At 46.6% G+C, this 21,088-nt stretch overlaps 1 protein-coding gene and 1 pseudogene across 2 annotated transcripts; both read left to right on the forward strand.

Moving 5' to 3' along the window:
* B4galt7 (beta-1,4-galactosyltransferase 7) lies at positions 1–9,965 on the forward strand. Of its 2 annotated transcripts, none has more exons than XM_027941064.2 (6): positions 1–137; positions 3,599–3,961; positions 6,599–6,824; positions 7,907–7,990; positions 8,315–8,419; positions 9,085–9,965. In XM_027941064.2, the coding sequence occupies exons 1-6, from the start codon at positions 88–90 to the stop codon at positions 9,238–9,240; spliced, it is 984 nt and encodes a 327-aa protein (XP_027796865.1). In that variant the 5' UTR covers positions 1–87; the 3' UTR covers positions 9,241–9,965. The 2 variants fall into 2 exon arrangements, with proteins under 2 accessions (XP_027796865.1, XP_027796867.1); XM_027941066.3 differs by having other exon boundaries at positions 8,331–8,419; positions 9,085–9,218.
* A 9,480-nt stretch (positions 9,966–19,445) lies between these two features.
* LOC114097162 (barrier-to-autointegration factor pseudogene) lies at positions 19,446–19,711 on the forward strand (annotated as a pseudogene).
* The last annotated feature ends 1,377 nt before the right edge of the window (positions 19,712–21,088 follow it).

A 21,088-nucleotide genomic window follows, 5' to 3' on the forward strand; every position in this document is an offset into this window, starting at 1 on the left:
CGGGAGGCGGAGGCGCCGCGTAGGACCCGGAGGCCGGGTCCGCGGGGCTGCGAGCTCGAGCCCCATGTGCAGCCGCCTCCCCACACGATGTTCCCCTCCCGGAGGAAAGCGGTGCAGCTGCCCTGGGAGGATGGCAGGTGAGCGGCGGCGGCCGACTCGGGCCGCGTCCTGCCGGGTGCTACCCCTTTCCGGGCCACCCCGCGGAATCCAGGGGGCTGAGGCCATCAGGTCTAGTTCTCTGCGGCTGTCTCTGAGGGTCTGTGGCTCTCCCAATGGGTCTCTCTCTTTCCCTCTGTCGCTGACTCTCCCACTATCTTTCTTCATTGACCTCCCTTTGTGAATTTGTTTCCCTCCTTGAGAGTCTCTCATGTCTTTTCGTGTTTTTCTCCACTGGCCCATCTCCCAGTTCGTGTGCGTCTCAGATTCGGTGGACTTCTTGTAGTGGATCTCAGTCTCTCTGTTTTTCTTGGCCTCCTAGGACCTTAATCCGTTTCTTTGGTCTTGCCACCCCTATTACAGCCCCATAGCTTCAGGCCCTACCCTCTTTTCTTCGTGCTTCCCCATACTTTGCCCAGAAGAACATACCAGACAGAAGCTTCGTATGCACTGCCTGGTTGGCCACTGCCTGGCTTGTACTAGACACTTCTCACACAACCGTTAGTTCATTTCCTGTGCAGCTGTACTTGCATGGGGCCTGCTCCAAGTGTTAGGTGTGAGCGTGTCCCAGATCTTAGCTAATGATGTTTCCCATTAAGCAGAATGGAGAGAGCCATTTGACTGCCTACATTTTGGGGGGATGTCCACAGTTCAGGCTTGAGATCCCCTCCAGAACACATGCTAGTGGATCTTTGCACAGTGAGTGATACTTCATTCCCTTTCTGTCTTAAATTTGTTAGGTGCCATAAGACTCTAGAATTTAGTGGCCAAGGTTCTTTTCTTTTTTTTCCCCAAACTTGGTGCTGAAATGAATAGGAATATAATAGAAGGCATGGCCTATGGAGTCAGACCTGAGCTGGAATCCTGTTTAGTAGACAGGTGACCAGAAACAGATCACTTAATCTTCCTGATTTAGTCTTCCATCTCTGAAATGGGGATCATAATATCTACTGTAGGAGGATTAAAGATCATATGTGTAAAACCCTTGTTACTATGCCTTACACAGTGAGGATAACAGTTCTAGTTACCTTTCACTTTTGAGGTGCTGTAGTTAGAGCAGCTGAGTATTCAGATATTGACCACCAACGTTTGTAGGAGAGAAGAAAGGAAAAGGAAAGAAGGAGTATTTCCATTTCTGGATTCCTTTCTATAACTGTGTCTAACCCCCTCCCCCACAGTTTCCTGATACAGTCTGTGCTTTTGACACAGGAGTATAAGGATCCATGCAGCAAATTTAGGATAGTGTAGCAATTGAGTGTTGAGTTTGAAGTCATCTCTTAGTCTTGGGCAATGACTGATGGAGACAAAGTGTCATCTGAATTGCTCATCAGAGCCAGAGTGGTCTGGGCCTGGGAAGCATCTGGGATTGCAGTTCTGGATCTTGCCACCAGGTGGCATCAGCAATGACTTTGGTTTTCCATTGCTCTGAGGATATGGGATTCTGGGCTCAATTTAGTTGCTAGTAGTTTGGGCCCTTAGAACACAGGAGGAGAGCACCATGGGAATGTGATCCTGGTAGAATGAGCAAGCTGGATAGAAGAAACAGCATGGGAAAGTGTGTGGAATGCCCAATCCATGACATACGCCTGGGTAATGGTCACTGCTTCTTCTCCAAAAGGAGGGATACTATCCCAAGTCTGCCTTCCCAGACTCCACCTTGCCCCCAGAGAAAGCCCAGAGGGCAAGAGAGAATCTGTAGAGATTCCAGCCTTCTCAGGCCACTTGCAAGACTGGGCTCTGTTCCTCCCCAGCGGAAACTACCTCCGCAGGACAATGGTGGGTAAGTCAGAAGCCCTGTGAGGATGTCCAACTGGTCCATCTCTCAGCTGCATGTGGGACCTGGGCCTGGCTTCAGGGCTGCTGGCTTCCAGGTTGGCAGTTTTGCCTCTAGAGAAAGGTAGGCATTGGTCTAGCTCTGGTGTGTGACTTAAAGCATGCCAGAACTGCTCTATCCCTTCCTTTAACTCAAATAGCAAACCTTTGCTCTCTGACCTGTGTTGGGTCCACAGATATGAATCCTAACCTGGTTTGACAAGTAGGGTCTCAAGTCATTACAAGTGAGTGCTTTAAACAGAAGTACTAGATGGCATGGGAAGACAAAAGAGGGAACCTTATAGGGTGGGGGTAAGATGGTAGGTGGCTATGTTGGAGTTTGTCCTTGAAGAATCAGCTTGGGACTTCTAGATAGATAAATGAAGAAGGGCATGTCAGGCAGGAGGAACGGTAGGGTGAGGAAAGTCTGGAGCAGAAAGGAATGTGGGCAGTGGAGAGACCCTAAGTTATCCAGGGTGAGAGTGAATGGTTGGGAGCAACTGAAGGTTGGATTGATTCACAAAAGGCTTTGACTATGAGAGGGCTTTTCTGTTAGGCCAAGCAGTTTGTCTTTTATCTTGTGAATAAAGGAAGATCATCCATAAAATTGAAGTGACCTGAGCAGGACAAGGACCAGATAGGTGAGAAGGATCACAAGGTAGACTTTACAAGGCCTGGTAGCTAATTCCTGATTCTTAGGTTATAAAGCAGATCCCATTGTAGATATTGGAGTGGAGGCCACAGGAATTATAGAAGCAGCTTCTTTCTTGGATTTCTCGGTTCCTTTCCTAGCGTCCTCAGGAACTTCCAGAGGAAGAATAAAGGAATCAAGTGAATTCAACTTTTTTTTTTATACCTTCTAACCTAAAGGACAGTCTTCCAGCATTATCCAGTGTCTAAGATATTCAGCTGTTTGTCCAGTTTCTGAAATGAGCCTGAGTGCACCCAATCCTAATCGTTCTTTCCCTCTCTGTCTCTCTTGTTTCATGGGCTGACACTGGGACTGAAGATTTGAGACTCACCCAGTGAACTGCCACTGTCCATTTGGGCCTTGTATTGCTTTAGGGGCAGGTCTGATCTTACTAGAGTAAATATTGGTTGTTTCACATGGGATTCATGCCAGCATACATTGCTATCTTGGGGGACTTTCTGGTTAGCTCAAGAAACAGGACAAAGCCAGGGTTTCTCCTGGGGTGAATGTACAGGGGACCAGGTTTGGAAGGCAGTGAGTTGTATCTCTTAAGTGGGACTCTTGCCATTGGCTTATGACATCAAACCACTGTCCTGAAAGGGCATATAAGAGAGGCAGGGATTCCTGTCCCTGCCCTTAAGCTCATGGTCTGACTGGGATTCACTCACAGAGCAGAAAAGCATTGAGGAACTGAGGCAACTTTGTGACTTAGGAGTGGTTGGAGAGTGTCCCAGAGGTTGGGTGGCAGAAACTGGTCCTAGAGAGTTAAGCAGATTCTGATGTGTCGTACTACCATGAGCAAAACATTTAAGTTGCTTCTGTACTAATTCCCAGGTGCTTGGAATGTGTGCCCTGTGCATGGGGAGGCCAGAAAAAGGGTATGTCAGAGGGCCCCATGTTGGCCCTGCCCTTCTGACCTCATCCCTGCTCTTGTCCCAGGTCTAGGTTGCTCCCCAGCGGCCTCCCCAGGAAATGCTCCGTCTTCCACCTCTTCGTTGCCTGTCTCTTATTGGGCTTCTTCTCCCTACTCTGGCTGCAGCTCAGCTGCTCTGGTGATGTGGCCCGGGCAGCCAGAGGACAAGGGCAGGAGACCCCGGGTCCATCCCGGGCCTGTCCTCCAGAGATGCCCCCTGAACACTGGGAAGAAGATGCGTCATGGGGCCCCCACCGCCTGGCAGTGCTGGTACCCTTCCGTGAACGCTTTGAAGAGCTCCTGGTCTTTGTGCCCCACATGCACCGCTTCCTGAGCAGGAAGAAGATCCAGCACCATATCTATGTGCTCAACCAGGTGGATCATTTCAGGTAGGAATCCCCCTCCTGACACAGTTCCCCATCACCTGGTGCTTCCCCTTGCCCAGGCCTCTCAGGACTCATTCCTAATCCATTGGGGTTAGGGGTAGAGGATGGGAGCTGATGGACCCCCCTTATTGGGTGTGGCAGGATTCTTTGGGGTGGGCTTTGATCTACTTTCCATTTTGGAAAGATCACTGTGGCTGTATGAAATAAATTATACTGGGACAAGAGAAGCAGCTGTATACCAGTCATCAGAGGTGATGATAGCTTGGCCAGTATGGTACAAGGGGGTAGAGAAGTGATGTGGAGGAAGTGCAGACAGGACTTGCTGGTGATAGGCTAGGGGAATTATGGAAAGGGAGGATCCCTCCATTTCTCACACACTATCCTTATCCTAAAATTCTTGACCTTATCCAGCCTTCTCCCCTCCATGACCACCATCCATGCATCTCACATTCCAACCCCTACCTCATTTCCTTTCAACTTACTCCCACTGTAAGACGAACTCCAGTGATTCCTGGACCCCACCCACCCCATGAATTCACAGATCTTTCTACCTTTTCACTGTCCACTCTCCTTGTCTCTACTTTCTCTTATCCAATCCTCCCTCATGTCCACCCTTAATATCTAGCCCCTAAACAGTGACATGCATGGCCATGCTGCTCATCTTCCTAACAAGAAGTCCTTGTGTCCTTCTCGAAGCCTTGCATTCTTGCAGTCCATCCATGGCAGCCTTCCAAAACTCCTTTTCTTACTCCTTCCTCATCCTCACTCTTGGCTGATGAATTTTCTTCCAGTTTGAGAAAATGGGAATAATTGAAAGAGACCTTTTCTGTTCTGGCCACCTCCACTCATCTTCCAGCTTCCTGCCTATTACTTGGGATGACTGTCACAGTCCTCTGTGGGGCCAGCTCTCCCACTGTAATACTGGGTCCCTCTTCTTCCTCCCACTTGAGGACAACACTCCAGTGGATGGCCCCTTTTTCTCCTGCATAGTCAGTTTTTCTTCTCTCTTGGAACATTCACACCAGCATGCACACATACTAAGATAGCTCCTCTCTAAAAAGAAAAGAGGGAAAAGAGAGTCCCTTCATCCCACATCCCCTACAGCTGTTACCCTACTTCTCTGCTCTCCTTTGTAACAGAACTCCTTCCCCTTCTCTTTCCTCATTTTCCTTTGAACCTGTTTCACTAGACACCTCCATTGTGACACTGAAACTGCCCTCCTTGAAATCACCAATGACCTCTACTTCATTAATCCCAAGCCTTTGTCCTGTGACCCAGCAGCATCTGCCAAGTGAATTATTTTTTCCTTCTTCATATGCCTCTGCTTGACTTCTGGGACAGTGCTCTCTGATTCTCCTCTGTCCCTGCCGGTGAACCTTACTTATCTTCTTTGCCAGTTCTTCCTCATTTCTGTGATGCCTCACCAGCAGTATTCCTTGGGAATCAGTGCTTCGATCTTCTTGCTCTCCTTGCTACAGTCTCTCCCTGAGGATCTCATTCAGTCTTATAGCATTAAATTCCTGCTGACTCTGAAATCTGCATTCCCAGCCTAGACTCCAGACTTTTCCCCTGAACTTCAAACTCCCACATCCAGACACTTATGCTCCCTCTCCAATTGCTGACTCAGAGGCAGTTTGAACTTAACATAATCACAACTGAGTTCCTGATTATACATCCCAGACCTGTTGCCCCTGCCTCTTCCCCTTTTCAGGAAATGGAAACTCAGTGCTCTAACTGCTCAAGTGAAAAAGCCTTGGAGTCATGCTCACCTACTTTTTCTTAATCACATAGCATTCAATCCATCAAAAATGCACCTCACCACCTCCTCTGCTCCCTTCAAGCAAAGCCACCTTCATCACCTCTTGCTTCCCGTCTGGTCTGCCTTCCTCTGCACTGCTCTTACAGTCTCTTCCCAATACGCTGACTGTAATGATCCCGCTAAAACAAGTCACAGCTCTTCACACCTCTGCTCCAAGACCTCTAGTAGCTCCCCATCTCACCAATGTCGATGCCCTAGTCCTTGAGTAACCTGTAGGCCCCATCCCCATCAACCCCTGCTTCATCCCTTTTCCAACTTCATTCTGCCCACATTGGTGTCTGCTCTTGCCTCTGGCCTTGGAAGTTACTTTCTCCTTTCCTTGGAGTCCTGTTCCCCCAGCTTTCATATGGCTCATTCTCTCAGACCTTTAGGTTTTTACTCAAATGTTGCCTGGTCACCCTGGCCCTCCCCAACAGCCCTAAGAGAATAACTGTCCCTGCCCCTTCACCCAGCAAGTTTCATCCTCCTCACCCTGCTTGACTCTTCCCACAGGTCTTATCTCTGTCTGCCTCGTTATGTATATACTTCTTGGTTTCCTCCCACTGGATTGTCAGCTCTTAAGAGGGGGCTTTATTTTCTCACTGCAGTATCTTCCAGTACAGTTTTGAGCAGTTTTAGCACACTGCAGGTGCTCAGTAAACACTTGTGCCCCAAATGGGGGGTTCAGCCCCATGTAGTGAAGTCAGTGCAGGGCTGAGGGTAGCAGAGGCCCCCCTGGGGTGGGGTGTGTGTGGGGAAGAGGCTTTCATGCAGAGCTGGGGGCAGGACCAGGTGGTACGCAAGCCTGCTGTCCCTTGCCCAGCCTCAACCTCCCTACACAGGTTCAACCGAGCAGCACTCATCAACGTGGGCTTCCTGGAGAGCAGCAACAGCACAGACTACATTGCCATGCATGATGTGGACCTGCTCCCTCTCAACGAGGAGCTGGACTATGGCTTCCCTGAGGCGGGGCCCTTCCATGTGGCCTCGCCGGAGCTCCACCCACTGTACCACTACAAGACCTACGTGGGCGGCATCCTGTTGCTCTCCAAGCAGCACTACCAGCTGGTGAGGCCTGGCCCAGCCTGCTTTGCTTAGAACTCGCCCCACCCTGGGGTGGAAGCAGTTGGCAGGACAGAGCAGCCTCCTGGGCCCAGCAGATGGAGACCTGCACAGGCCTAGCAGGGGACTCAGCAGTAGCCAGAGACATGAGAGAGGATGAGGAATGAGCAAGTCAGCTAGCGGAGAGCGAGGGCTTTGCTGTAGCAACAGAAACCCCCACGCCATCTGACTTCAGTAAACTGGGGATGTGCTGGCTCTCGCGTTTGAAAAGTGGGGGTGGGTGAGGGTCTGTCTTCAGGTGCATTTTGCCCACCTCTCAGCCAGTCACTGGGACTCTGTGTCTTTCTCTCTCAGCTTTGCCTTTCAGGCATTAGAGTGCAGTTCTGCAAGGAGGTTGTTGTAGCTGCAACCAGTGTTCCTTTAGGACCCAAGCTCGTGGGAGATGGACCTGCTCCTTCCCGAAAAGCCCAGATAGGAGTCCCCAAGCACAACCTCACTGGCTTTTGATTAGTCTGTTCCTGAGTCTGTCACTGTGGTTGGGGGCACAGATGGGTGAGAAGAACTGAGTGGCTTGGGGCTAGGGCTCCCAGTCTTGTCTTTAAGCCATGGACAAAGCCAACTTTATGCCCCTGAGCCAAATGCAAAAAATAGGTGTAATCACAGACCCCAACTGTCCCTCTCACACAGAGGAAGAGATTAGGTCAGAGCCATTTCAGGAGAAACAAGAGTAGGAGGGAATTGCAGAAATCAGTACAAGCTGGCATCTCTGCCCATCAGCAACCTCCCAGAGGTGTCTCCTCTGGCTAGTAAGACATTTTTGAGACTAACCTTCTCATCACACAAGTTCAGGGCCCTTTTAGAATGTTACAGGGACTGGAATGTACTGACTCCTCCTTTCCACCCTCCCAATACCACAGGGGTGGAGGGACCTGGAAGCCCTGGTGTTCATTCAGAACAGTCAGGGGAGGAAGAGGAAGGGGGAGCCTGGCTTCTTAGGCTTGGGCTGGGGTTTTTCTAAGTGGTAGGGAACCAAAGTATACCCCTGGAAGGAGGCAGCGGGTGACAGATGCTCCCTGTCTCTGTGTCAGTGCAACGGGATGTCCAACCGCTTCTGGGGCTGGGGCCGCGAGGATGATGAATTCTACCGGCGCATCAAAGGAGCTGGGCTCCAGGTAAGACTTCCTCCAGGGCCCTGCCACCTCCTCAGCTACTGTGGCTGCCCTAAGGTTTCCTTTTCTTTCTGAGGGGAGTTCCTGCAGTTTGGAGATTCCACACACACTGCCCTCCCTACCCCCAGTTCTGATGCCTGCCCTGAGTCGCAGTGGTCATTTTATCAGTCCTTTGTCCTCTGTACCTCAGTCTCCTCTCCTGCGAAATAGGAATACAAGCCCCTGCCTGTGGCCTCCTGGCAGGCAGTAGGAATCCAGAGGAACTAGTGGGGAGGGTCAAGGCTCCAGGAGGAGTGGCCTGACCCCCACTTCCTTTGGTCTCCTTAGCTTTTCCGCCCCTCAGGAATCACAACTGGATACAAAACATTTCACCACCTGCATGACCCAGCCTGGCGGAAGAGGGACCAGAAGCGCATTGCGGCTCAAAAACAGGTGCTGACTAGTCTCCTCATCAGGACAGATAAGTAGTAATGTGGGGAGCCAACAGGCCCAAGCATTTCACCAAGTTCTGCTTGGGCCCCAATGGCCTATCCTCCCCTGCTTGGCCCAGTCAGTCGGTGGACATTCTGCTTACAACCATGTCCTGCCCTGGTAGCTGCCATGAGCATCCTGGACACTGGGCTGCCTATCCATTCATGTAGGCTAGGGGTTGGGGGAGGCTTAGCTGAAGATACTGGAATCTGCTGAGTTCAGTAGTGCACCCCTGTAATCCCAGATTGAGGAGGCTGTAGCAGAAGGATCATAAGTTTGAGGCCAGTCTCAGCAACTTAGTGATGTCCTAGCTCAAAATAATACAAAGGGTTGGAGATGTAACTCAGTGGTAAAGTACCCTGGGTTCAATCCTTAGTATAAAAAAGAAAAAAAAAAGGGGAGGGGGGTGGTATGCCAGAATCCCTGTTCCTCACACAGCCTCTTCCCTCAGAGGCATAATCATCCAATAGAAAAGTCCCAGGGTATAGCTGTGAGTAAGAGAGCTCACTTTCTGAACCTGTCTTACTGGGAATCACAGGATCTTTATTATTGAGGCTCTGTGAGATCATGGACAGCTATCACTCATGAAGCCCTGAATCTGAGCCCTTTTCTCCTTTCCTTTCCAGGAGCAATTCAAGGTGGACCGGGAGGGAGGCCTGAACACTGTGAAGTACCGCGTGGATTCCCGCACAGCCCTGTCTGTGGGTGGGGCCCCCTGTACTGTGCTCAACATCATGTTGGACTGTGACAAGACGGCTACCCCCTGGTGTACATTTGGCTGAGTTGGCTAGATACTAAGGAAGCACATGCCTACTGGCCACATTGCTACTCAGGCTCAGGACAAAACCTCAGGCCTCGGGCCCAGTTCCAATGAGATGTGGAGTGGCCTGAAGAAACAGGCAGCAAGCTCTGTGTTTGTAGCAGCTACCCCCAGAGGCAGGCCTGCACCAGGAGAGGACAAATGCAGAGCCTGGATGCTGCTGCAATAAACAGTGATCAGAGAGAGACTAAAAAGTGGCTCCCAACTGGGACTCTCCACCCTGCCTCTCTGCTAACCCTGCTCTGCCTCCTTCATGTGCTGAGGCCTGTGGGCAGTGGGAGGGTTGTACAGGACAACCTCTAATCAGCCTTGAGTTTGTTCCTTCCTGCTGGACTGCCTCCTGCAGAGATACAATTTAGAAGCCAAGCAGCTGATGTAGATGGTAATTGTGATTGGGAGGCTTAGAACTTCAGAAACCAGAGCACAAGCACACAGAAAGCAACAATGGATACCAGCTCCCACTGGTTGTCACCATGCAGGAATGTGGGCCTGCTGCAAACAGATACTCTGATTTTTCAAAAGAACCTAGAATGCTGGACTCTTAAGCGAAATCTCCTGATTTTTAAATGATAACAGCTAATTGAAACTTGCAAAACGTGTGACAGGCCAAACAAAATGTGTTGTGGACCACTGGTTTGTCACCTTTGGCTGAGGGGAAGGGAAAGAAGCAAAAGATGACACCTCTCAGTTGTCGAGGAATTGCTGGCAAGAAATTGGGGTAGGGGTTGGGGGTGGCAGGTCCAGGTGAGAAGAAAAGCAGAAGGCATGAGTTTCTTGTGCCACCCTTACCTCTAGGCTTTTGGGCTGCTTCCTTGATGCCCATCTGGGCACTTTCACCCACCTCCAGGCTCCATCTGGTTGGGCTCTGACTCTGGGAGGGTGCTTCATTCTGTCTCACAGAGAAAGAGCAACTAAAGAAGTAGAACCACAGGACTGGACTTAAGGTAGACAGGATCAGGGAGTGGTGTCTCAAGTTGAAGCTTGAAGGTGGGAGGATCATGATTCTGAGTTGGGAGGAAGAAGGTGGGGAGTGGAATGATCCCTGCAGTGTTCATAGCATGAAGGGAAATTTCCAGCAGTCTCCAAGGATCATTGACAAGGAGAGATGAAGATAGGAGCCAGGGGATATGGAATTGGGGACTGGAATTGTGGAGTGACCTGGGAGGAAGCATTTGGAGGGAAGCCTGGTGCTACAAGGGGGTATGAAGGGCCTTGCAAGGTAAATTGTTCATTCCAAACATTTGACCACCAAAAATTTGGGGCACAAATGAGAGACTTGGAACCGTTAACATTGGTTTGTGTAACATTGGGACATGTCAAGTGCTGCAGAACAGATTGAGGTCCCAGAGTTGAAAAAGGTAGAATCAACAGTGCTGATCAAAAAAGACTCCTCCTCTGAGGATGATGTCAGGGGTGTTGGGTGCAGTTGTATGGATTACGTACCATACAACCTGTATGTAAGTTGAGAGATTTAAGCAGAGGTGTTTGGAGTAGAGCTTGAGGTTCTGAGACCTAGCTCAGAGCTGTGATGCTAGACTGATATTGTCCAGTGATTCGGCCTCACCTACTGTATTGAGCAAACAGGCCCGGACTCCAGGGCAAGCACGAAGTTAGGGATGAGGTGCTGTGTGCCCCAGTATCCCAGCATCCCTCATCTTGGACTTGTATATAACATAGGCAGTGACACGTGGCTCATGGAATTAGTGGGAACGAATGTGATATCAAAGCCCCCAGCTCCCAATTTGGGGAGGCCTTCCTTTCCACTTGCACTGGAGGAGTGGAATGAGCAGAAAGAACAAAAAGATGCCTTCACCTTGTGGGATCAGTCAACAGCACACATCCCCAGCAGGTGTGGTAGCACACACCTGTAATCCCAGTGGCTTGGGAGGCTGAGGCAGGAGGATCACAAGTTCAAAAGCCTTAGCAACTTAGTGAGGCCCTAGCAACTTAGCAAGACACTGCCTCTAAATAAAATATTTAAAAAGGGCTGAGGATGTGGCTCAGTGGTTAAATGTCCCTGGGTTCAATCCTTGGTAACAAAAAAAAAAAAAAAGGACACACCTCCAATCCTGCACCTCTACACTCCCCCGTGGCTGCTGCCATTAGCCCCCCAGGCCAGGTCTGATGTGGCCCAAATCTGCAGCCTTCCCTCACTTCCCATCCTAGGCCTCCAGCACTCTCCAGATGGGGAGAGGGCCAAGTTGTAGTGAACCAAGGAGAGATGGCTCTGTCTTCCTCAGCACCTTGTTGGCCTGTTTTCTGGAGTGGAATCAACTAGTGACCCTGCCTTGCTGGCTGGGGTGTGGGTGCAATGCAGTAGGACGTAGTTGGCCAACATGGGTATTATAATAATACTATTACTTTTTGAGCATTCATCACATACAAAATATATTGCATTATTTCACTGAGGCCTCTAAGCTAGGTCCTATTTATTAACCTGTTTTATAGATGATAAGGACAAAAAAAAAATAGATGATAAGGACAAAAAAGTACCTTGCCTAGGGTCACAGAGCTGATAAGTGGTGAACTTGTGGACATCTCTAGAATCTGCCTCCAGAAAGAGATTTCACCCTTTTCCCTGCACAGCAGGAGCCCATGCACAGGGGTTTCTTCCCCTGCAGACCCTCCTCAGCCTGAGAGGTCCAGCATGTAGGGCTTCACCTCTGGGAAGAAAGCAGACCACAGGGAGATTCAGAGTATCTGCCCCATGACTCCTCTACCTCAAGGAAGTTGTGGATTTTACTGATAGGAAGGGCCCTCAGAGCTGAAGAGTCCTGATGGCACTTCAGTGGGACCCAAAGGTGGCACCATGACTGAGGGTTGTACAGACTACTCAGGGAAGGCTTGCTGGTGGATAAGAGTCAGAACAGGAAAGATTTCCAGAGGAATTTGCATATGGAAGGCAGAGGCTGGAGAGAGCTTGTTAGGTTTAGGAACTTGCAAAGAGTTTAGTGTGTTCCTGGCACCCCAGTACTGTGCAGGAGTTGGGGAGGTGGGCAGCAGAGGGAAAGTTAGGGTGAATCCTGAGGATCTGTGAACACCACATTAGGCAACTTACACTTAACTCAAGGGGCTCAGGGTTTTCAAATGGGAGAGTTTGAGGGCAAGGGTTAGATCCATGTTGTAGAAAGATCCTTCCATGACAGAACCTAGTGTGAACTGTAGGATGGGGTCTAAGAAACGAGCCTGGCCAAAATGAGACATGATGAAGCCAGAAGGAGGCAGTGAAGCAAGGGGTGGTGGGGGAGGTCTGCTCAGCCCCCAGAGTCTGTAGAGCTGTTGATTCCCCAGCTGTTGGCTGGCCAGGATCAGCTGTACCACTGGGTCTTTCTTCGCAGAGGGTCCACTCCCCTGCAGGTTGTTTAGTCAGATGGATACATGCACACAGCCTTTTTGTCATCTCAGCCCTCATTCCTTGGGAGCATTTTTTTTTAAAGCAACAATAACAAAGGGAAAAGCCATTTCTGGTTCCAGCATCAACAGGTACAGAACTTGGAAGTCATCTTTTCCATGATTACAACAAGAAAATAGCTCAACAGACTGAAAAGTGATCACTTATTTTGGACCCATCCAAGAAATGAGTTCACAGGGCAAACTGCCACCCTGAAATTTAGAGAGACAAGCAAATTCACTCCACAAGCAGCTTATCTAGAGAAGTTTCTGGAGCCACAAACCAGTAGTAATACTTAAACAGTAACTTTGACAAATGGGTGGAGGCTAAGTGTGGGCTCATGGTGAAGAGCCAAGAAAAATTCCTTCTTGTCTCAGGGAAGAGAAAATTAAACTTAAAAATATGCCCTAAACTGGATGGGGTGGGGTGTGCCTGTAGTCCCAGCTACTTGGAAGGCTGAGGTCGGGGATCACTTGAGTCTAGGACTTCAGGGTCAGCCTGGACAACATAGCAGATTTCATCTTAAAAATAAGAAAGTGAGCCCAGCACAGTCTCCATACCAGAGGCCTGTGCTCCAGGACCCCCTCCCCCCAGAAGATAAAAATCCATCAGAGCTTGTCTCACCAAGGGTTAGGACAAATCTGCAGTGGAACAGTGGTGGATTGCCTCTGAAGGAGCTTCGAAGACAGACTGGATTGAAGAAGTTCTGAGGGAAACCCAAAGACAACAGAGATAAAACCAAGGACGTTAGAGGAATTAAAAACTTCTGGCAGTTACAGTAGACAGACATTAATCTTCATCCAACTCCTAAACAGATTAACATTGAACCTCACACTAGAGGTCTAAGTCAGTTTCTTTACCTGAGAGTTACATGTGAATCATGTAACAAGGCATCCTAAGAGGCAAGGAAAAAAAACAGACTAAAGAGACAAAGTATACCTCAGAACTAAATCCATAGAGGATACACATTTTGTAATTATCAGGAAATTTTAAATAACTGTGACTAATATGCCAAGGACTCTAGCCTGCGATGGGCTCATCAGTAGACGGGACACACTAAGGAAAGAATCAGTGATCTTGAAGATCTGGTAATAGCAATATCGAAACTGAAATGCAAAGAGGAAAAAGAATGGAAAGAGAGGGAACAGAACATATGAGAATTGTGGAAGAATTTCAAAAGAATGGCACAACTGGAACACCAGAGCAGAAGGAACTGTTCAAGTAGTCATAAATTGTCTCATGAGACAATTAATTTAATGAGACACCGAATTACAAGTCTAAGAAGCGTAGAGAACACCAACTAGGATAAATACACAGAACAAAACAAACAAATGAAAAATGACACCTAGACACAGCTAGTCAAAGCTAAGATCAAAACCAAAAAATATTGAAAGAAGCCTTAGAAAATGCCTCCAGCTTATGTATGGAGAAAATGGGTAAGAATTACAGCCTACTTCTTGTCAGATCCAATACAAACAAGAAGAAAGGAAAATGAAAAATATATTTTTTTCCTCTTGTACTGGGATGGAGCCCAGAGCTTCACACATGCCAGGCAAATGCTCTACCGGTGACACCTCCAGGCCTGGGAGTGAAATGTTTTAAGGGTTGAAAGAATAAAACCTCATCAACCTAGAATTCTATATCCAGCCAAAGCATCTTTTAAGAGCATATGTAGTAAGGTCAATAAGCCATACACTTTAAAAAGGTTTAAATGGTGAAATTTATACAATTAAAAAAAAATTTAGGTACTGGTGATTGAACCAGAGGTGCTTAACCACTGAGCCATACCCGCATCCCTTTTTATATTTTTACAATTTTGAGACAGTCTTGCTAAGTTGTTTAGGGTCTCACTAAGCTGCTGAGGCTGGCTTTGAACTCCCAATCCTCCTGCCTCAGCATCCTGAGCTGCTAGGATTACAGGCATGTGCCACTAAGCCCAGCTTGTTATACAAATTTTATCTCAAAATATGAAAAAGAAAAAAACTTAAGCAAACAAAAGAGGTTTATTGCTAGCAGAGTTGCACTGCAAGAAACCTAAGGAGTTCTTTAATGAGAAGGAAAATATCAGAGGTCAGAAACTCAGATCTACTCAAAAGGAAGCATGTCAGAAAAGGAATAAATTAAGATAACATGTATGTCTTCTTATTTATTTATTTATTTATTTGTACTGGGGATTGAACCCAGGGGCATTTAACCATTGAGCCACATTCCCAGCCTTTTAAAAATATATTTTATTAAGAGACAGGGTCTCACTGAGTTGCTAGGGCCTTGATAAATTGCTGAGACTGGCTTTGGACTCGAAATCTTCCTGTCTCCACCTCCTGAGCCACTGGGAGTACAGGTGTGTGCCATGACACCCAGTTTGTATTTCTTCTTCTTAATTGATCTAATAGGTAATTATCTGTTTAAAGTAATAAGAGAAACAGTGTATTGGGGGACTATAGTACAAGCATAAGATGAACAACAGATGTTATAAGAATGAGGAGAGAGGCATTGGGAATACTCTGTTGTAAGGTACCTACCCTGCCCTTGAAGTAGTAGAGTGTAATTTTTAAAATGGGCTTAGATTCATTGTAAGTATATATTACATCTCTAGGGTAATGAGTTAAAATATTTTAAAAGAAGTATAACTGACATGATAAGAAAGGTAAGAAAATGCAATCAAATTCTTAATTAAACCAGAGAAGACAGAAAAGGAGGGGAAGAAAAGCAAACAGACAAATGTGGTGAACAGAAAACACATTGTAGACATTAATCTAAATCTATCAACAATCAGTTTAAAGGTAAATGGCCCTAAATATATCAATTAAAAGACAAAGACTATCAGTAGATTAAAAAATAAAAGGACTCAACAATATGTTGTTTACAAGAGATCTATCATAAATATAATTAAACAAATAGATTTAAAATAAAGGGATGGAGGGACTGGGATGTAGCTTGGTGATACAGTGCTTATCCAGCATGCACAAAGCCCTGTATTTAATCTCCAGTACTACAAAAATGAATAAATAAAAGGGAGAATGATATGCTATGCTAACAATTATCAAAAGAAAGATGGAGTAGTGATATTAATATCAGACAAAGCAGACTTTGGAGGAAAAAAAATTATCAGGGAGAGAGGGATATTATGTAATGATAGTGTGGTCACTTCTAAGAAGACATTCTCAAATCCTTAATGTGTATGTACCCAACAAGAGAGCATCAAAATATATAAGGCAAAAATGTATAGAGTTACAAGAGAAATAGACAAGTCCATTATTATAATTAGAAACTAAAACACCCCTCTTATCAGTAATTGACAGATCCAGCAGACAAATATTTAGTAAGGATATAGCTGTAGTGACCAAGACCAACAATCCACTGAATCTAGTTGACATTTTTAGAATACTTCATCCAAAAATAGATATACATTCTTCCCAAGTTCACATGGAACATTCACCAGATAGGTTACAAACTTGGCCATAAATCAGAGAGGGCTCTTGATGAAATTAAACTAGAAATCAACAACAGCATTGTGTCTGGAACAGGGATAGTTCCAACTTTTTTTTTGTACTGGGAATTGAACCCAGGGGCACTTAACCACTAAGCCACATCCCCACCCTTTTTATTTTTTATTTTGAGACAGGGTCTGCTAAGTTCTTGAGGCTGGCTTTGAACTCACAACCCCCCTGCCTCAGCCTCTCAAGTCACTGGGATTTTAGATGTGGATTGTGCCTGGCAGTTCCAACCTTTATTGAGATTAAAGAATCTTTAGGAAGGTTATCCAGGCAGCTTGGGGTGACAGAATCCCTCAAATCATACAAGATGGTGGGTCTCTATTCTTGAGTATTAGGTTTGTTGCTTTCACTGGAGAGCCAGCTGTCAGCTGGAGGATTTCACTGATGCCATTTCCATGGCCCTAAGGTCACAGCTGTTGAAGTAACAGATCTCCTACCCACCCAGAAGTACGATGGAGGCTTGGCCCACTGGCTTAACTGCTTGTTTGGGACTTTTTATTTCCCCTGTGCTATTTTGGCACAATTCTTAGTCCAATGTATGGTTCAGATGTGCAGGGAGTTTGATGGCAAAAGAGAAAAAGGAGCCATATTAGATACTGAAGCACTAGCCAGCCTTGACATTGAGTAAACTAGATGTGTTAGGGTTCTGTACAGAAGCAATGGGAGATTGTGTGTGTGTGTGTGTGTGTGTGTGTGTGTGTGTGAATTGAAAGATTGAGATTAAGATTTATCATAAAGAAGTGGCTCATGACATTATGGAAGCTGGATAATGCCAAGATCTGAAAGGTGAGTCAGCAAGCTAAAAGCCCAGGAAGGCTGAGGGTTTTGTTCCAATCCAAATTGGAAAGCCTGAGAATCAGAAGCATCAGTGGCATGTGCCATTCTAAAAGCTGTCAAAGTCAAGACCCAGGAAGAGCCAGTGTTTCAGTTTAAGTCTGAAGGCAGGGGAAAAAAGCCTTTTTGTTCTACTCAGGCCTTCAATTGATTGGATGAGGCCTATTCATGTAATGGAGGGCAATTTGATTTAACTAGTCTACGGATGTAAACAACAACCTCATCTAAAAACACACTCATGGACACACCCATAATAGTGTTTGACCAAATGCCTTGGCACCCTATGGTCAAGTTGACACATCAAATTAAGCATCACACTGGGCAATAAACTGGGAATCCTGAACTCTGGGTTCCTCTAGGGAGTCAGATAATCTGGTAAGGGAAGGATTCTTCACTTGCTCACCTCCTTGGCTCTTATCCTTTTGATTGGGCCCTCTCTTCCATACCAGAAAAGAAACTACAAAAATTCCTGCATTAACTGACTGCGGTGGCCATGAGACTACACACCTTGTTAAACTACTACTGCCCAGATCCTTCCCTGGCTGAGGGCCCCAGCCGCTGCTCTGCATTTTACTGAGACCAGACTCCTCAGCTCAGATGAGACTCCCTTGTTGACATGGTGGGCGATGCTGCCACCTAAATCCCTCTCTTCCATGCACTCAGGGTCAAACTTGCACTGGACTCCCACAATTCTCTCCCTCTCCTATCTCCCTCCCTACTTCAGGCACTTTCTCTAATAAAATCCTTACACGGTTAATCCTGGTTTAATCATGTCTCGGTGGCTACTTCTGTGAGGACCTGGACTAACACACTGATTTTTTTTCTCCTTTAAAGAGACATCATTATACACAAAGAACACATGTTCAGAGAAAGGTCTGGATTGCAATTTGAATTTTGTCACTAGCTGTATCATCTTATTCAAGTCACAAGTTCTTTAGCCAGGGCTGCTGGAGGGAGGATTCCTAGCATATTAAAAGATAATTGCTTGGGCTGGGGATGTGGCTCAAGTGGTAGCGCGCTCACCTGGCATGCGAGCGGCCGGGTTCGATCCTCAGCACCACATACAAACAAAGATGTTGTGTCCGCCGAAAACTGAAAAATAAATATTAAAATTCTCTCTCTCTCTCTCTCCCCCTCCCTCTCTCTCTCTCTTTAAAAAAAATAAATAAAAAATAAAAGATAATTGCTATATTGGAATGTGCTTTGTCCCTTAAGGGTTCGTATGTTGGGATCTTGGTCCCCAGAGTGGTGATATAAGAGATGGTGGATAGGACCTTTAAAAACTGGGTCCAGTGGGAAATAATTAGGTTATTGAGGGTACTGCCCTCCAAAGGAATTCTGTCATTCTTATGAGAGGGTTGTTATAAAAGAGTGAGACTGACCCTATCCCCATCTGGTTCCCTTTCTTTCCATGTGATTTCTCCCTCATCCATGTGCTCCTGCCATGATGCTGTCACCATGAGGTGATGTAGCCAGCAAGTCCTTGTCAGATTCAGCACCATACCCTTTGGATTTTTCAGCTAACAAAACTGTGAGCACAATAATCGTCTTTTCTTTATAAGTTACACAACTTCAGGTATTTTGTTATAGTTACAGAATATGAATTAATAAAACAAGAATTGTCAAATCCAAAAAAAGTCCATAGTTTAGGTAATAGTACTAGATCATTGTCAGTTTTATAGTTTTGACAAATACACTATAGTTACATAAGATGTTGGAAAGCTGAGTAATGGGTACTGGGGATTGAACCTATGGGTCTCCTGCATTCCAGGCAAGTGTCCTGTCACTGAGCTACATCCCTGACTCTTTTTATTTTATTGTGAGACAGGGTCTTGGGGCTGGAGCTATATCTTGTGGTACAGCATTTGCCTGGCATGTACAAGGCCCTGGGTTTGATCCCCAGCACTTAAAAAAAAAAAAAAAATTCACTGCTCTGCCTTTTGGCTAAGACCAAGTGGAGACAGGGTCTTGCTAACTTGCCCAGGTTGCCATCTTCCTGCCTCAGCCTCCTGAGTAGCAGGGATCACAGTCATATGCCACCATACCCGGTTTACAGGAACTTTCTATTGTATTTAAATATTTAAAAAGATGGAATCGTGGCTCAGTGGTAGAGCACTTGCCTAGCACGGTCAGGCACTGGGTTCAATTCTCAGCACTGCATATAAACAAAATAAAGGTCCATCAACAATTAAAAATTTTTTAAAATAAATATTTTAAAAGCTTGCAATTTTGAGTAGCAAGAGCAACCGTTACAGGAGCCGGAGCTGCCTATTAAGCTCAATCAAGATGACAACCTTGGGCTGGGGCTGTGGCTCAAGTGGTAGCGCGCTCGCCTGTCATGCGTGCGGCCCGGGTTCGATCCTCAGCACCACATACAAACAAAGATGTTGTGTCCGCCGAAAACTAAAAAAATAAATAAATATTTAAAAAAAAAAAAAAAAAAAGATGACAACCTTCCCAAAGCATCAAGACTTCGTGGCAGAGCCTATGGGGGAAAAGCCAGTGGGGAGCCTGGCTGGGATTGGTGAAGTCCTGGGCAAGAAGCTGGAGGAAAGGGGCTTTGACAAGGCATAGTCGTCCTCGGTCAGTTTCTGATGCTAAAGAAAGATGAAGACCTCTTCCAGAATGGCTGAAGGACACATGGTGCCAATGCCAAGCAGTCCCAGGACTGCCTTGGGTGCCTTTGAGAATGGTGTGATGCCTTCTTGTGAGGTTCTCTGGGGAGCCCTCAATCCCTAGCCCCATTATCAAGTCTCCAGAGTCTGCAGCTGAGTGGGGGCTCCTTGTCCTCTGTAAAGGAAGAGATTGCTGTTGTCATACTCCAGGGTCTTTGGAGTTCTCTCCCCTCACCATTTCAATCTTTTTGGAATTTTTGCTCTTGCATGCAACTCCCTTTCTCTTTCCCCTGCCAGTTCCATGGAAACCATTAACCAGCTTTTCCGATTAGATTCCTGGCCCCTTCCTTCACCCCCACCTTCACCTCTGGTCTGTTTGATGCCATTTGGTACTTTTTTTGGATAACAGCCACTGTCCTTGTAAAGGTTTTTAGATCAATAAAGGTAGTGGCCTTCAAAAAAAAAAGTTTGCAATTTTATTATAAATGTAAAATAGTCCCAAATAAAAAGTTCTTAACAATAAGGTACATATGAGCAACATAGTAGTTCTTCAATACATGATAGAATCCTGTCCTTCCTTTCAGGCTGACAGAAATTGTGAGGTGTCTCTGTTACAGCTTCTATGTGAGCCATGCCCCCTTACCACAAACAGGGGTTAGCGTGTGAACTTCCCAGGCTGTGATATTGGATTAGGAAGAAGCACTGTTTTGTTTAGTGGAAAAGGTAACTATTTTCTTGTCTGATAACTCAGCATTGGGTATTTCCTTCACATAGAAAGGAAGTGTCTGAGTCTGTTTTCTGTTACTGTAACAGAATATCTCTGACTGTAATTTATAAAGAAAAGAGGTTTATTTTTGCTCACAGCTCCAAAAAGTGGAAAGTCCATGATTGGGTAGCTACATCCAGTGAGGGCTTTCTTGTTGGTGGGACTCTGCAGAGTCTGGAGGCAGCGCAGAATGTCACATGGCAAAAGAAAGAGCCAAATTGCCTCTTATACCAGAAGCACTTGGAGATAGCCCATTAATCCATGAATAGGTTAATCCATGCAAGAGGGCAAAGGTCCCACCTCTGAATACCTCACAAGGGCATTACATTTCAATGTGAGTTTTGGTGAGGAGGAAGATGTTTGTCCTTAATGACTATTCCCTAGGATCTACTCCCTCATAGGGGCCTCCCTCACTACCCATTCTAAAATAGTTCCCCAGAACCCACACAATCACCTTGGTTTTTTTCCTTTCCCTCTCTCCCTCCAACCCCCCATCACATCCTCTCTCTCTCTCTTTCTTTCCAATACTGGGGCGATTGGACCCAGGGGTGCTCTATCACTAAGCAACATCCCCCAGCCCTTTCTAGTTTTTATTTGAGACAGGTTCTCACTAAATTGCTGAGGCTGGCCTCAAATTTGTGATCCTCCTGCCTCAACCTCCCAAGTAGCTGGGATTGTAGATGTGAGCCCGCGGTGTCTGGTCACAA

The sequence above is a fragment of the Marmota flaviventris genome, chromosome 5 (genome assembly GCF_047511675.1).
Source record: "Marmota flaviventris isolate mMarFla1 chromosome 5, mMarFla1.hap1, whole genome shotgun sequence".
In the NCBI taxonomy this organism is placed as follows: domain Eukaryota; kingdom Metazoa; phylum Chordata; class Mammalia; order Rodentia; family Sciuridae; genus Marmota; species Marmota flaviventris.

What these genes read in the sequence shown, in the direction of transcription:
- B4galt7 (XM_027941064.2), top strand. Translation starts at nt 88, where the DNA reads ATGTTCCCCTCCCGGAGGAAAGCGGTGCAGCTGCCCTGGGAGGATGGC. An exon ending in TCAAAGGAGCTGGGCTCCAG is followed by an intron (nt 7,991 to 8,314) that starts GTAAGACTTCCT and finishes TGGTCTCCTTAG; the next exon opens with CTTTTCCGCCCCTCAGGAAT. An exon ending in GCATTGCGGCTCAAAAACAG is followed by an intron (nt 8,420 to 9,084) that starts GTGCTGACTAGT and finishes TTTCCTTTCCAG; the next exon opens with GAGCAATTCAAGGTGGACCG.